The 18,209-nt window shown below is 35.2% G+C and overlaps 1 protein-coding gene across 1 annotated transcript; it reads left to right on the top strand.

Annotated features, from left to right (window-relative positions):
* The first annotated feature begins 5,505 nt into the window (after positions 1 to 5,505).
* Positions 5,506 to 10,866, top strand: LOC123556911 (uncharacterized). The gene is made up of 2 exons (XM_053543244.1): positions 5,506 to 5,816; positions 7,524 to 10,866. Exons 1-2 carry the CDS (start codon positions 5,550 to 5,552, stop codon positions 8,871 to 8,873), a joined length of 1,617 nt encoding a protein of 538 aa, XP_053399219.1. The 5' UTR covers positions 5,506 to 5,549; the 3' UTR covers positions 8,874 to 10,866.
* The last annotated feature ends 7,343 nt before the right edge of the window (positions 10,867 to 18,209 follow it).

Genomic DNA, 18,209 nt, shown 5'->3' with positions numbered 1-18,209 from the left:
AAATTATTTCCATAGTATAAGCTTAACTTTTCGAACGCTCTGATATTTTGTTCATTTATGAGAATAATATTGCGCATGTTTCTAAAATTTCCGTTTTCAGGCTAAAAACTTTCCATAAAGGCTGGTTGGTTACTGTATGATTGTGTGTATGAACAGTGCATGCGGGAAAAATCTATTGCGCGTATTTTATAAAGACTAGTACAGTCAAACTTCGTTTGCTCGAATTAGGATTATCCAATTACTTCCTTTGGCTCGAACTCAGCGTCAGGTCTATATTATGTATACTTCACGTTAGCTTGTACTTTTGATATCTCGAACACATTTTGCTTGTCCCGTCGAGCTCTAGCGAATATAGTTTGACTGTACTAACTGTTAACAGATCTAAAGATTTCTTCGGAAGCAAAGAACTCAAGGACTTACGGTTTGATTGTCTGTTTGTGACATTGTATGAAATGTGCAACTTCTCTCAAGCATTATCTAAAATGTCTGTGCTGTAAATCAAAACTCTATTTCAGTGGTTTACGCATGTGCTGTGGCAATTTCATAAATGTGTGGGCGTTTAGAAATACTAGCTATGTATAAAAATCAAGCGATATCAAAGTGTAAATATAAATATTATATAACCGCAAATATTCTGTTTTATGCGTGTGTGTCTTTTGTGTTTTCTTTTCTTTTTTACATTCCATCATAGCATGAAAATGGTACTTATCATATTTTAATCAGCTAAAAAATATTTCTTTGCACATTAACATTATGCTATTAAAAGAACTGGTAACCGCTCTTCAAGAGTTTTCAGTCTACAATATTGTAACTATTTGTTTATATTGGTTCTATGGATGTAATAAATTCAAAACTGCTTGATAATAGTCAGTGAATTTGATAGTATATCAAATGTTATTAGTATGATCTTTATGAATGAGTATAAGGGTTTTCCTGTAACAACACCTGTAGGTATCTGAGTGATTGGTTTGTGATAGAACTGGGTAGAGCAAACTTATCTGGTCTGATTCGTTTTCAACTTTGTTTTGAACAGGAAGAGAGTATGTAGATGCACAGCCAAAGATAATAAGGATCGAAACAGAAATAACGTGCTAATTTTTCAGAATAAAATGATGCAAATATCGCATTAAGAGCTTTGGTAATAGAAAATTTAAATCTTGAAATGTGCTACTTAATTGCAAATACATAAACTATGATGATAACTGCCTGACCAATTATAAAAAAGAACTAAATTACAACAAATTAAGGGAACAGTGATTAGATTAACCAGTTGAAATCCTACAGATCTTCTCTGTTTAGATTATTATTATACAAGTAATGTACTGTGTACACATACGTTGTGACCAATATTTCAGTTATTCTTCTAAAATGGTCCTATTTAACCATCACCGCGTGGACAAATTAACATAGATATATATCATATAATGAATAATCACTAGATTTGAAATCCTTTCTTTACGGGCTGGATTCCACATAATATCATATATGTTCCTTTCAACAGTATTTCAGTCATTTAACGGCGTTCAGTTAACATGAACAGTGTTCTGACCCCCTGTTCACAAAACATTTATCGGTCTCAGCTGAGTTGGAGTTTGAAATTTCAATAACAATTTTACTGAAACTTCAAGGTTGAATACCACCTGACATTGACCATCAATACTGAATAGACATTTCAAAATTGTTAATAACTTAAAATTAAGTTTAGAACATGCCTTTTAGATGAAAATGACAAATAAAAATTCCTTATCAAACTCAGCTGAGACTGAAAATGTTTGAACACGGGACTTGGAGTAGAAGTAGAAGCCCTTTCCCGGCAAGTAACTGCCAACTTCTCCATATGATTCAGACGTGGAGGACGAAATTACTCCTGACAATGTCTATTATTAAATCGACATTCACCTCTCCCGGGGATCGAACTCTACTGATTGAGCTAAAAATACTTGTTTGTATACCTGACAGTAAAGTGATTTTAACTATTTACGTGAGAATTTTATACATTTATATGTAATTCATTTTCCGCTGTAGTCTTCTTCTTCAAAACCTATCATATTTTCTCTTTCGCACCCATTTCTCAAAGATGTACAATATGTAAATATTCTCTATATGGTCAGTTCAAAGCTTTAATTCAAATTTCATTGCCGCCTGAAATGCATTTTATAACCATTTGCTCAACAAGTTTTCTAATTCCACACCTGACTTTTGTTTATATCTCTGCCAAATTTTGACTGATTTGAATTAAAATTGGACACATTGCTTAATGTCCTGTTCAATTAAATAAAATCGATATCACTTGTACGTACATTTGTTGTGCCATGACAGTTCAAATAAGGTATCCCCCTCGCCCCTTCTAGGAAAATGTCACAGAATGAATGCAACTTGGTGCTGGTCTGTATGCGGCAAGTACTGCCATCTGCGGGATTAAACATTAATGACGCCACAAACCTGATAAAAAATTAACATATTCATATTGAAAATATTGACGGATGTTCCATTACTATCAGAGTTGAACTTTCAGAATAAAATAATTTGAATTTCATTGAATTAATAGGATCAAAGTGTTCTACTGTGATTTGGAATTTACTAATTATGTGACTTTTAATTTTAGGGTTACCTTATTGTTACCCATACAGTTAAACGAATTTACATCTTTTTATGTTATATTATGACATTACATTACATTATGATATTATAATCATTTAACATTGTGTAAAACACTCATTCAAATCTGTCAAAATTTGGCGATTACGGAAAACACAGGTGTGGAATTAGAAATGTTGTTGAATTTATTATTAATATACGCACCATTTTGCTACCTTTAATAACTTAGAAGTCATTTTTAAAAGTTCAATTTTGACTTGACATATCTGTGACCTTGAAATTACATTGAAATAATCCTTATATACGACAGTTCTTAAAATGTTTCTCCAGTTCGTCCACATGATAGATAAGCAAACATGTCAAGTAAAACACACTTTGCCATCGTATGCCACTTTTCCAAGATATATATTATTCTATATAATATTATATATATTATATATACATTGTATATCATATATATGTTATCATTAGTTTTATTTTACAAAATACTAAAGGGCATTGAGACACAATATTTTAACCAATTTTGATGGTATATGAAAATAAAACGACAGCACAGCGGTATAGTTTATTTGTAAATGCACTTATTTGACCTTTGACCCCATTATACTGTAATGAGGAACCCTAGAAGGCGACAGCCCCTTTTAAATTTCATGTTCGATCCTAAGGAACACTTTTATACTAATATCCGAGCATTAACAAAAAATGCCATCAGAAGTCACATTTTCCCAAAATATTGGCAGACTACACTGTACAATTATGCTGGCGACAACATACTTTCTTTTAGCACCCCCAACTTCGATCAGCCGATTCAGGTCCTGTAAAATGAAAGCAGAATACTTATAAATTGGTTCTCATCTAACTGTATGAAGGCTTACGGCTCTGGCTGTTGGTAAGAAAACTCACAGTAGAAACCCAGTTTTTAGTATTGATAATCCACAGATTAGCTGTGATGACGTGGTTAAGCTATTAGGGGTTGATATTGACTTTAACTTGAGTTTTAATACTCATATACAAAATATATGCGAAAAGGCAGGACAGCAGCTTAACATTCTGAAAAGAATAGGTAGAAATTTATGTAGACTCAATAGCCTAACCATTTTTCATTCTTTTATTTTGTCTAATTTCAATTTCTGTCGGTTAGCCTGGCATTTTTGAACCAAAAGAAACTCTACTAAGATAGAAAAGATTCAGGAAAGGGCTTTACGCTTTGTATATAAGGATTATACAAGCACATATCAACATCTGCTGGATAAAGCCAAATTACCATCTTTGCACATCCGAAAAATCAGAATCATGGCCACTCAAACCTTCAAAACCTTAAACCAGTTAGCCCCTTCAGTTTTGGATTTTCTTTTATGTAAAAGAAATGATTCTTATTATTTAAGATATACAAATATTTTACATGTTCCACGTGTTAAAACATATAGATTTGGTAGGAACAGTTTTTAGATATGCTGCTCCAGTTCTGTTGAGCTAACTACCAGAGGAATTTAGGCAAAAACGGTAAATGTGTTGCATGCAACTCTGGGTAGTTAGCTCTGCAGATCTGGAAAGGCATGAATCTTTATTTTAGCCAATGCTATTCCTAGTTTTTCCACTTATATGCTTATAATTCGCTTCGTGCAAATGCTTTTCCTTAGTTTTTTATTCTTATGAGCTGATTTTATTTGCTTATCATGCTTGTGTCTTAGTTCTTATTGTTTACTTTTCTTTGTGAATGTGCTTTTCCTTAGTTTTATCACTATGTGTGCTTTTAATTTCGTTTACTATGCTAGCATCTTAGTTCTTGTGCGTCAATTCATTGGTTTTTAGTTCATGTATTCTTAACAATGCATTTATGCCTTTATTTTATGTCTTCCTTTGCAGTTGTCTTTATTCTGTTGCTTATGTACAGTGTGTTATTTGTAGTCGGTTAAAAAGCTCTCATGAGCTTATGTTGTATTGTTGTAACCTCTTGCCGACTTTAAATAAAGCTTACTTACTTTACTTACTTACTTTACTTACTAATTACTTACTTACATCCGTACTGGTTCAACGTTTGTATATACATGTATTCTCAAATCTCTGTTTTCATGTCTTACAAATCAGCAGTGACACTTTAGTCTATTTAGCTGATTGGGACCAGAGAAGCTATATTTTCTCTCTCTAAAAGTTAACTTGATTTCGAGGATACACTGAATATATAGAGACAGTTTGCATTAAGGGATATAATTAAATTCAGAACAGCTGACTTTACCATACGTGAGATCCGCTAAGATACGAAGTCGCATTATAAATTATTATATAAGCAGAGAGAATTTCTACGAACTAGATCACCACCTATATTAACCCCACAATATACCAGACCAAATACGACAAAGCGCCTAGCAGTATAAACGAGCACGCACATTCCATAGCAAGTCCAGTAACGAAAATAATATATTGGTTTCGATGCTGCCGCAAATATATGTATATAACTCGTGACACTGAGACACGTTGCCATTGTTTGTACCTGCCAAAGACTAAAACCGTTATGTATGGCATCCGGAGCCCCCACGGGCATATACGGTGCCAGGAACACTCGGCCATACCGCCATCTGTAGCGTCCTTTGGGCAGCGGATTTATTTAGGCATGAAGAGAGTGCACCTGTCAATCTACAGCGGACACGTTGGGTTTCTGACAGTTTTCACCTTGACATATGTGTTGGTGTTAGAAGCATATGTCATACATTAAACGGAGAAGGAAACTTAGCGACATTGGTTCAAATCTCTATAGTTCTCGCAAGATCAATATTTTACATTGTTCAGCTTCACGACGTTTATCTGGCCTGAATTTTCTGGCATGACGTCTTCCTTCGCTCTATAGTTTTGGGTTTCACAACTGGCACCTTGCCACATAGCTAAAAGCTACATCGTGCAATTCTTACTTTCGTTTTTGCTTTTCGTTCATATCACATTAGATACAACGAAAAATGGAGCTACCAATCTCATCAAGGTTAACAGAGAGATCGAAGAGAAGAGTGAGAGTTCTGCACGTATGTTTAATTGTTACGGTGATATGGAACATGTTTGCCATTTACAAATATTTTGTCGACCCTTTCGTACAAGACCCGTTCTTCAGGAGGTGGAAATTTTTCAAATATTGGATAACAAATGAACCGCTGGTTGTTTTGTTTTCCTTAGTGTTCGTCTCACTCAACGTATGCCTCTACATCTGCACAGGGTTCATGATTATATCGGTAAGAGACTTCATGCAATTATACATACATGTATCAGTAGTTTGGTTTTGTGTTCCGTCTCACTCTAGTTGGTAGAAAACTTCAGTTTGGGTTGTCTTTGTTACCGCAAACATTGGATAGGGAGCGTATGATCTGAGTTTAGACTCTGTATCACTAGGACTGAGCTCCATTTTAAAGTGTATACCTGGTGTAAGAAAAAAAGTGATTGCAGGTATGGAGGAACGTGGAGGAATTACCAGGAAGTCGTCGAGGAGAGTTAAAATTACTGTTGGCATTGATGTTCAACGTGTTTGGTGTGTATAAATACTACTTTGAACATCTGTTTGAAGATCCTGTTTTCCGTTCGCAATATTATTTCAAGACAACAAGGTATAGCGTTGATCTCAATAAACAAGGAAAGATAATAGAATCGATTTTTGCCCAATTCTTCAGTATGTTTCGTTTTCGAAGAGAACCATTTTGTGTCTTGTTTTCATTGATATCGATTTACATGATTGCATGTGTCTATTGGTGTGGATTTATATTAATTTCGGTAAGTCAAGCGGAAAATGTATTCATGGACGTATCTAAACATGTTTGAAATTATATTGTCTGTTTCAAAAATAGCGCTGATAACTAGATTCTTTATGTAACAGTGTCTGGAATGGAGATGATTATTAAAGTAACGGACGCGCTATCTGTTTATATTTCAAATTTTTATGTGTAGCAGTTCCAGCACTATGTCAATTAGACTCGTTCGTCATTCGTCATTTTGGTCAATATTTTGTAATTGTTTTTCTACTATCTAAGCGTTTGTTCTTCAATGCGCTTGTCGATGTACTAGTATGTTGTTATATATCTTTCTCGGGACGTATTTTACTAAAATCATAAATATTTTCTAGAGAAATAAACACCATGACAAGACAAGAGCTGTTGGAGGACATCAATACTCGACTATTCAACAGCCTTGTCAACTGAATAAATATTAAAGTCGAAAAAGGGGCACGGTTTTGTAAAAGTGGAGAACAGAGTTATGGAACCTTTACAATGCATGATAGCTCATCACAGTCGGCAAGTGTGTAAAGTTTCAATCCATTCTCATTAGTCAGTACCGAGCAACCAGCTTCCATACAAAAACGTAAACAAAAATTGCTAAGTCGAAAAGGGGGCATTATTTTGCAAAAAAAAAAAGCATGGTTGGGTTATAGTACCTGTGTAATGCATGTCAGATCGTCAGTGAACAAGTGTGCAAAGTTTCAATCCATTCCCATTCGTCGGTTCTAAGATAACAGCTTACATACAAAGTCTTAACCAAAACCTGCTAAGTCGAAAGGGGACATACTTTTGTAAAAAAAAGGGCAAAAATAGTGTTATGGTACCTATGTACTGTAAGTCAGTTTATCACAGCGAATAAGTGTGTGAAGTTTCAATCCATTCCTTCTCACAAGTGGTTCCTGAGATACCAGCTTACATAAAAAATAATCAAACCAAACTGACGCCGATGCACGAGAGAGTCTAATAGCTCTACCTATGCTTGGAATAGTCGAGCTAAAAATGCGTCGGTTGGCTAAGTAAATATTGTTCCTGACTGTTCTTCACAATAAAAAAACAAATTCCTCTCCCACCCCACTCCCCCTAATTTCTATATAGAAGGTATGACCACTGTTGATAACGGTATTTGAGGAGATGTTTTATAACTAAAAAAGCCATTACTTTTTTCTTTTTCAGCCGATCGTGCGGACGCTGTGGGGTGTTTTAAAAAGGTACTTTCCTTGCCGTATACGACGCCGCACGTGGTGTTTCTGTAACTGTTCGTGTAAAAGTTTGGAGAGGATTTTGAAAGGCATTCATGACAGCCATTGCGACTGGGAACCACAGAGACCGGACGTTCTGGACGACACTACTAAACGATACATATTCTCCATTCTTAATGGTTGTAAAGAAAAACTTAACATTGAAAACATGCACTACAGACTAGTGGGAAGCTCTGCTGAAGGCTTGGGAAAGCCATACACTGTAGAACTGAACAAAGGTTATTTAGATCCGTTAGGGAAGTTTCTTCTTAGGTTCTTTTGTTGTTGTTGTCCCTGCTCAACAGCCTATACAAGTCTAAGGACTGATTTTGATATAATTATAGAATGTGATAGCTCTAATACAAATATAAATACATTCAAACTAGAACATCTTAGAAGTGAGAACGATACTCCAGGATTTGTTCGTCTGCAATGTGAAGAAACGCGGGAAAACAACCATTTGGCATTCTTATGTAAAAACGTCTATGCACACAATTATTTGTCGTCAGGCTTAGTCCGTAGTAATATATCAGACATAGTAAATCATACGTCAGAGAATGAGCTTCCATCTTCTCGTATATTTGGTATTTTTAAGCATCCTCCTGTCATAGAACTCGAAGAGAGTGGCCCGGCTGTGAAACTTGTCACATATCCACTAGGTCAAGCCTGGTACTGGAATGACGACCAGAAAGTCGTTTCTTTCGAGGGAGACATTGTTTTTGGTATTCACTATCTCCAGGCATGGCCTTCATGTGCCGCTCGTTGGAGCAGCCGACCAAGGTTTTGGCCATCAGCAAACGTTGTGAAGGAAATTTTCCAGAGCGGATTTATTCTTGTTCCCAAACCGTCACATAACCGGACAGACATGGACGATGAGATTGAATGGCATATATCCTTTTCTCATTGTGAAATGTATTTGAGCACGAAAATTCCAAAGGTGGCGAAAGCATGTTATTTGGCGCTGAAGCTTGTTCTGAAAAATCATCTGGCATACCACTGTGACAATTTGAAGACTTACTATTTGAAAACAATTTTGCTGTGGGAACTAGAAAAACATGCGGAAGAATTCTGGAGCCTGGAGAACATGGTTGAATGTTTTGACTGTCTTCTTGACAGTCTTATTAAGTGTGCAAACGAGAAGAAGTGCCCAAATTATTGGATTGAGTCTCTTGATTTGTTTGAAAAGATGGACCGCAAGGACCTGAGCTCCCTAATTGATGTATTTAGGAAGATACAAGCCAATCCTGCACCATACATAGAAGATGTTGGAAGTATGTGGTGTTAGGTCTCCGGCACTTAAAGCATTTACGCCACTGAAATATATGATGCCGAGTCATTAATTTACATTGAAGACTGTATAATAAGTTTATGTTGCGAGCACACGATTTCAAAGATATTAGAAGTAGAATGATTCTGATATTAACTCCATATATTATTTATGTGTGTGTAAAAACCATATTTGAATTCATACTGGAAGAATGTTAAATTATGTGAGCCCCGAAGCATTTAAGATATTGAAACTCTGTGATGTTAGTGTTTGTTGGGAGTATAATGTTGTCATCCCCCTATGCATTGAAATACATGAATTTTAAGAATGTAAAAGTAGTCCCATATAATGTATTGAAATATTTAACATTAGCATCATGTCATTATCATTATTTGTCTTCAAGCTTGGTCCATAGTAATAGATAAGATCGATAGTAATATATAAGATATAGAGTTAGTCTCTGTGATGAAAATGTCTGGAGAATGGGATGGTATCCCTCAAGCATTGAACTATCGGACATAAAATGATGCCTTGTTAATCTTCATGATGAAAATGTCAGGAGAATGGGAGGTAGCCATCATGCATTGTGATATTGAAAGAATGTGGTGTTAAGGAAATATGTGTTATTTGTTGTACCCTATACTGGCATACTATTACACTGAAGATACAACAGGAACTACTTCTGGTGTTGGACTTAAAACAATACAGCCAAACTTCATTTGCTCCAACTCGGATAATTCATACACCACCCTTCATTCAAACTCATCCTCAGGTCCTGGCAAAATATGTATATAATGTATATTTTTCGATAGCTCGAACTACGGTTACTACTGATAACTCAAATTTATCTTGTCTCGTTGAGTTTGAGCAAACGAAGTTTGACTATAGTGATAGTGTAAGTATGTCATAAGAACCTAATTATTTTTAATACTCGAAACAACAAAGGAAACACCGAGCTATATGCTCTACATTGAATTTTATTCAACACAATAAATAATATATATATGTAACAATATAGAACAAATGACTCATTGAGATGTATTTTTAAACATAATATAAATACAGCAGTATCTAAGATTGGGTTTTGTTGGCCGCTCAAAAAAGAAAGTAGAATTGTTCAACCGAAAGGAGACCAGGCGCGTCAAAGCAATACAACATAACTATAGGGCTATAATTAACAGTGATACCAAACAACTTCGAACTGACACTAACACCACTGAACGATACGGTAGAACTGAAGTACGCCAGAACCGATGGCTGTGCACTGCAACGACGGAGCCAGTGGTGCCACATGTCAGGGACCGACCGCCCGCAGGTAGCTGTAAACGGTCGGCAACTAACATGCAGACCCCTGCGTGAAGGTAAGCACATAGTTGCATGCAAAGGGTAGTACACCAAAAGAGGATGGATGTGCCTTGCAACGACGGAGCCAGTGGTGTCACACGACAGGGACCGACCGCCCACAGGTGGCTGCAAACGGCCGACAACTATCGTGCGGACCACTGCATGAAGGTAAGCACAGTTGCATGCAAAGGGTTACTGTTTAACAGTGAAGCACCGAGTAACGTGGCAGATGTACACAAGTACACCAAAAGAGGATGGCTGTGCATTGCAACGACGGAGCCAGTGGTGTCACACGACAGGGACCGACCGCCCGCAGGTTACTGCAAACGGGCGGCAACTATCATGCGGACCACTGCATGAAGGTAAGCACATAGTTGCATGCAAAGGGTTGACAACGCAATACATAAAGCAATACCAGCAATACCAACTAGATTTCGCCTAACACTAGGGCAAAACCTATTCAACCCGAGCCACCTAGCCACGAACTTGATTTGAAAGCAATACGCCAAAGTACGGTGCTTAGGACGGGATATGGCATTTAGCCTAGCTTTACAGCAATAACCTGACGCGCCTGATCGCCCCTCGGTATGCACAATTTGAATTTTTTCCATGACAAGAGCGACATTATAAAGAAAGGAAAATAAATAAATAAAAGCAATAAACGTGATTGAATGAATTGTTTTAGATTCTGATAGAAACATCGTCCTTGAAATGATTAAAGACACATATCTTCGAACTTTAAATCACAAAAGCACATAACGCAAATTCGTACAATAAATACAAAACTGTCCATATGTTTATAATCCATAGTTAAACTTCGTATTAATTAATCAGCTCTATATCAGTTCTTGGAATAAAAAGGCCCGTATCACAAAACAGTTTATCAGATGAGTATGTAGGAAATGTCCGTCTTATTGATCACATACTTATCGAATACCTGCATTACTGCACCCACGGTGGAATAAACTATGTTGAAAATGTTCTCCATACACGGCTAGCTGATGTTCACTAGAGGATGTTCCTTGATTTATTAACGACTTAAAATGTTAATGTTGTTAACAGATTCGTACTTCAGGTATTTTCTGTTGATACAGGACCCTTTCCATAACCACGTTTATAATCGGTCCTACAACAATAAAAACTACAGAAAAACAGTAAAAATGTTCATACCAAAGACACTACATGATACTGTTGTATGACTAAAGACTGCGTTTAAACAATTTATGATCCAAAGTACCAGAAACGCAATAATAACTATAGTTCATTTTTTTAAACATTGTGTTTGAAAACATTAAATACAACGTTTTGTAACCTTAACTCCGGCTTCCATAATTTAAAGTTTCTAGTAAAGAAAAACGTGAGCTCACGCTAAAACTAAACATAATCAGAAACTAGAAAAATCATTTTGTAAGTAGAGAAAGTTTAGTTTGAAAAAAACTGTAAACCCGCATGACCTAGTAAACAACTGTACGGGGTGTGGCGGGCGGGAAAGTTTGTGTTGGCTGTCAAGTTTCAACGAGTTAACTGACACGGGTGGTAAACGCGCAATCCAATTCCCGCTGGGAATACGCTTAAAATGGGTTGCGCAACGTCCGGTGCTGGTGTTGCGCGTAAAAAAAAGACGAAATTGGGGTATGTGAAGTTATGATTTTGCTTAGTATGAGACAAGAATAAAATTTCTCGAAGAAAGCAAAATGCTATTCGACACAAATATGATAATAAATCATATGTGTAAAATATCTGGTTTGTAATTTATAATTCGGCTCTAATATCACAAAAACTCAGGCGACACGAAGCTTGTAAAAAGTATGAAATCAACAAAAATGGAAGTTTCTGACCTCATATGCCTAATCTGAGGACATCTAATGCTTTTTATGATAACTCAAATGTTATAACGTAACGAATATCAAAATTATTTGCTTCAAATCCTGCTTATGGGGACATAATTGACAAAAAATCATCGGGAATGGGGTTGCGCACCGGGAATGGAGTTGCTCGTATACATCATAAAGTATATAATGTATACGCGCAACTCCATTCCCGGGGCGCATCCCCATTCCCGATTACTTTTTTGCCAATCTTTTTCCCAAAAGCAACATTTCATTCAAGTGTATGTAATATTCATGACTGTTTTACACATGTTTGATCATTAGAAACGTCACATTTCCAGAAATATGGCACAAGAGTTAGAAAATTTGCATTTTTCATGATTCCATGCTTTTTTGACAGTTCTAGCCAGCAGAGTTTTCGTGATAACAGAGCTGATTCTTAAATTAATAAGTTGGTATTTCACATATATGATCTTTATTCACTTTTGTGTCGAATAGCATTTTGCTTTTTTTCGAAAACACGCGTAAATGTGTCATTATTTACAAAAACAAAAACCCACCTACCTCGATTTGTATATATTGATGCGCAACACCAGCACCGGAAGTCGCGCAACCCATTTTTAGCGTATTCCCAGTGGGAATTGGATTGCGCGTTTACCACCCGTGACTGAGCAGATAGCACGAGATTTTCGCTTTTATACGGCTATACGATGTACATGTCGCATAGCTGGTACCCTAATTAACGGATCAATAATACAACCAAACCAGTCGAAAAGTTGAACAAGTAAAACTGCCTAGTAACGAAAACAACGCCGTTGTTTCTCGAAAATAAAATAAATTGTGTTTAGTTGAAAATAATTTTCATTAGTAAAGAAATGAAAAGGTGTATGACACTCTCTATTTCTGTTTTTATTTAGCTTTACTGGATTTCATTTTTTAACAGCAATTATTCTTAATAACAAATGATCTTGTGCATTATTTTGTTTTCATACATAAAAATGACTATGATAATGTAAATGTATTAACATGGTAAATGTATCAAAATAAACTTTATCAATATCTTACCACACATGCAAAACAATGAGCCTTTCTGAACTCCTACACATTGTATAAATAAAATTGTACATTTTCATTAACTAAATCTTCAAGTAACGTAAAGTACACATAAACAACAGGATTTTTTATTAAACAAGAGGGCCTTTATGGCCCTAAATTGCTCACTTGACCATGACCTTTAATATAATTTCATGTCATCACTTAATTGTATAAAACATATGACAGATATGTCCCATACAAGAAACTGGAGATATAACTTGTGCCACACTATCAGTATGATAAATGCAATATAACTACAAATTTTAAAATAACCTTTCATCTACAGGAACATGATAAAATATAAACATGTAATTCCTTTATCAGCCTGTAACCGGTGTAAATAAATTTAATCTAGCTAAATACTATGCAACAGTTTCTGAAGATGTTGAGTTACTTTGATCTTTACCCTGTTAAATTTCTAAAACGGACTGGTCCATCATTCAATTTGGGCAGTATCACTTACCATTCAAAGGGATGTTTAAATTTACTGACTGAATAGCGAACAGTGCAGGCCATGATCAGCCTTGGTCTGCACTGGTCGCAAAGGCAGCCACTTGCAGAAGATTATTGTTATGTTTTATTTATTCTTTTATATTTTTCTGTAACAGGAAAAAAACAAGCTGCACTTATGAATGAGAAAGAAAGCAATTTCAAGGACTTTCTGTTTAAATGTCGGCCATTAAAAATGCAAGGGATACAAGAAAAGTTCTATTTTTAGCAGCCCCTCAGTCAAACTGAACCATTTGAATTAAAATGAGAATTTAACAATTATACTTCGAAGTTTATAAGATATTACTATTTTAGGTGGCCCCTAAATAGGACCAAGCAGAACTATCTGAACATAGCTATGAGAAGTCTATTCAAGAATACTACAGACAACATTTAGTGAGGATTCAAGAAAAGTATTTTTTGTCTATTTTTATTTCTAACAGCCCCTAAGAGAGGTCAAACAGAACCATTTGAATATAATTGAGAAAGGACCTTAAGAGGATGCAACAGACCAAGTTTTGTGAACTTCCATCATTAGCTTCTTGAGAAAAAGTCATTTAAAGATTTTTCTGTCTTAAACTCTGCTGGACAAGCATAGCCATTTGAACAAAATAGAGAGAGCACCTTACAAAGATGCTAAAAATCAAATTTGGTGGAGATCCATCAAGTAGTTTATGTAAAGATTTTATTAAGTGTTCTTTTTTATTCATTAATTATATAAATTTTTGCTATGGTGGCTCCTTACAAGGATGCTACAGACCAAGTTTGGTAATGTTCCATGAAATGGTTCATAACTGTTTACTTAGCTTGAATGGAAACATTTGCATTAAAACTGAGAGAGGTTCATGCAAGAATGCTTCTTACCTAGTTTGGTGAAGATCCATCATAATGTTCATGAGAAGAAGACGTTTAAAACAAAAAGACAACAAAGATGACAAACACAGCACCATCACAATAGGTAGCTCACCTTGAACCTATGGTTCAGGAAATCTAAAAACAACATTTAAAACATGCACATTATTTATAAAATAAAATGACTAAAGGGGACAAGAAAGTCAAACTCAACTGGATGGGAATGGTCATTCACATGCAAAAAGCAATTATTTGGTGCTAACATTAGTCAAAACTAGGAAATATATATTGTAATAGTGAATCCTTCCCATATTAGTTACAGATGACCACTTCATTGTCAGTGCTCTTAATCATTGTATATGGTACTCAAAATATTCAAAAACTCTGTTTAACTCATTTAATTTTTATGAGTAACTGGAAGCATGTAGTGCAAAAATGTAATAATATTTTTTCAAACAAATCACAGACAATAACATTCAACTGAGAGAGAAAAGTTCAAATGTAAAAAGTAGGAACAGCATCAATACATATGTATAAATTTCAGCATCACATTATCTGAAAGGAAAATCCTTTTCCTGACAAAAACAGTTGAAGTTAAATATTCAAAAAGATGCATTTAGCAAGTAAAATGAATGACATCATCAAAATATCCGACAGGAAAATCCACTTCCAGAAAATAGTATAATATATCAAAATTGGAGCATATTATGAAAACATTTAAAAACAAGCAAATTCGATGAATTGGTATCCCCCGTCGAAAGGGGCTGTGGTGAGGAATGGCAAAAAAATATATCCGGCAAAAAGTTAAGGATGTTAATAAGAAGCAAATAATTTCATTAGTCAAAATCAATTTAACAGAAAACAAATGTTTAATTAGAGTACATAATAAATGTTTGATACTTTGATCCTTACTAAAGAATTTATTTTGAATGGGATATGCTTACTGTAATAAACTTAGCTTTTAAAATTAAATGCAGTTAATTGAAATGCGAGGTGGGGGAATGGTACAACTTGCATGTTGATAAGTTTTCAAGGAAAGTTTGAAAAAAATCTTAAATAAGGCATGAAAAAAAATATTTTTTTTTTAGAGGGGGGAGGGGGGTTGGGAGGAGAGGGTGTGACCAAGGCAAGTTGGTGACCAGGTGTGGGTGAACAACTTCACATGTTAATAATAAATGTTCAGGGAAAAGAAATTTAATGAAATTCTGCCAAACGGTAAGTTTGTTATGTACAAATATGTGGATTTTTAGACAATTAAAGGGCAATAACTCTGAAGTTACAAAAGAAATCCCTACGGAACTGTGTGTGCACAACCACATTATAGTGCTTTAAATTCTGTTTAAGTTTCATAGTTCTAGGTCAAATATATCAAAAGTTATGATGCAGAAATTGCCATATTTATAGTACCCTATATAGTTAACACTAGAAACTTCTAAGGGCCATAACTCTGGTGTTACTTGGGCAATCTGACTGAAACTTGGCGGGCCCCATAACCTCATAGTGGTGAACATGTATATGACGTTTGTTAAAATCTAAAATAAGGAATAATTTTTTTTTTTTTTTGGGGGGGGGGGGGGGGGGGGGGTCGGGAGGCCTGAGGAGGGGGGGTGTGATCAAGGTAAGGGGGTGACCAGGTGTGGGTACACAACTTCACATGTTTACAATAAATGTTCATGGAAAAGAATGAAAGAAATTTAATGAAATTCTACCAAATGGTAAGTTTGTTATGTACAAATATGTGGATTTTTATACAATTAAAGGGCAATAACTCTTAATTCACAAAATAAATCTGAACGATATTGTGTGTACACAACCACATTATGGTGATCTAAAGTCTGTTTAAGTTTCATAGTTCTAGGTCAAATATATCAAAAGTTATGATGCAGAAATTGCCATATTTATAGTACCCTATATAGTTAACACTAGAAACTTCTAAGGGCCATAACTCTGGTGTTACTAGGGCAATCTGACTGAAACTTGGCTGGCCGCAAAAACTCATAGTGGTGAACATGTGTATGAAGTAATATATAAATATTCCCAACCATTTCCTAGATATAGCTCCGGACGGACGGATGGATGGACAACGCCAAAACTATATCCCTCCGACTTTCGTCGGGGGATAATAAATTGCAAGCTTTAAACAGTAATGTCCATTTTAAAGGGATACTCAGGCAATGTACTAAGGTAATATATCCATTACTGTATAAATGAAAAGGTTAGCGATGTGGAAATGTTAGTGAATTACATAGATTACAAAAAATATATATCAGCAAGCGAAAGTTTCCATGTTCACCAAGACACGTCATTATAGTCAAGTAAAGATAAACAAACTAAGCTTTTGCACTTCCGTTTTTTGCTAATGATGCCTCAGTAAAATTTCAGCAATACTAATGTGCTATCCATAAAGTTAATATACAGAAAAACTAATTTATAGCACAATACTTTTCTACATTCACAATGACTTTGAGGCGTTTAAAGTACTCTAAACGCCTCAAGGTCAATGTGAAAGTAGAAAAGTATTGTTGCTAGTAGCTGTATAATTCTAACAAAAAACTAAAAATGTCATAACAGAACTTTGTAAAGGTGTTTGTGTAATTAGTGAAAAATTCCAACAGAAAACAACATGGATACCTGTGTCTGAAATCCTACTTGAATCGTCTGTAAAAATTTGGTAAAAATTGGCTGTAATGTAAACAATTTCTCATATCATTCCAAAAGCAAAGAACATGCGAATGAATATGAAACAAGAAGGCCTTCAGGGCCCTGTATTGCTCATCTAACCTAGTTCTTACCCCAGAAAACCTAAGACTTATCTAATTTTGCCTAGACTTCATAGACAAACATTTTGACTATGTTTTAAGTAAATCATGTAGATCATTAACCAAGATTTTCAATTAACTGACCTAGTGACATGGTTTTTGATCTCAAGTACCACAATTCCTAACTTGACCTAGATTTCATATAGACAAACATTCTGAAAAGAGTGACCTCTAAAAATACAACAAAGGTTTTTCTATGATTTGACCAAATGACCCAATTTTTCTCAAGTGATCCAGTTACAAATTTATCCTAGATTTTAAACAGACAAATATTCTGACCAAATCTCATGAAAATCTGGTAGAAAATGTGATCTTAGTGTTAACAATGTCTCTCTATGATTTTACCAAGTGACCTAGTTTTTGACCTAGATAATCCAGCTTCAAACTTGACCTAGAATTTATAGAAACAAATATTCTGAAAAAGTTTTATATAGATCAAGAAGAAAATGTTGCCCCTAGAATGTTAACAATGTTTTTCTATGATTCAACCTAGTGACCTAGTTTAAAACCTCGGGTAAACCAGTTTTGAACCTGACTAAGATTTTTAAGGGACAGGCAGCCAAGTTTTAAATTTGACCTATATTTGATAGTCATAAATATTCTGACAAAGATTTATGAAGATCAAGTAGAACATGTGACACTAGAGTGTTAACAAGTTTTTTCTATGATTTAACCTTATGACCTAGTTTTTGCCCTCGGGTAACACAGTTTTAAACCTGACCTAGATTTGATAGAGATACATTCTGACAAAGTTTTAAGATCAAACAGGAAATGTGGCCACTGGAGTGTTAGCAAGGATTATTTGACCTAGTGACCTAGTTTTTTACCTATGGTAACCCATTTTTAAATTATCCCACACTTCACAGAGACAAACATTCTTACAAAGTTTGTAAGATGAGATAGAAAATGTGGCCTCTACAGTGTTA

Source organism: Mercenaria mercenaria, chromosome 5 (genome assembly GCF_021730395.1).
Source record: "Mercenaria mercenaria strain notata chromosome 5, MADL_Memer_1, whole genome shotgun sequence".
In the NCBI taxonomy this organism is placed as follows: domain Eukaryota; kingdom Metazoa; phylum Mollusca; class Bivalvia; order Venerida; family Veneridae; genus Mercenaria; species Mercenaria mercenaria.
The sequence above is the reverse complement of the archived record's forward strand: the minus strand, read 5'-3'. Positions and strand labels throughout refer to the sequence as shown.

Coding starts and splice junctions, on each gene's coding strand:
- LOC123556911 (XM_053543244.1), top strand. CDS start 5,550: ATGGAGCTACCAATCTCATCAAGGTTAACAGAGAGATCGAAGAGAAGA. Junction 5,817..7,523: donor CAGGGTTCATGATTATATCG/GTAAGAGACTTC, acceptor TTTCTTTTTCAG/CCGATCGTGCGGACGCTGTG.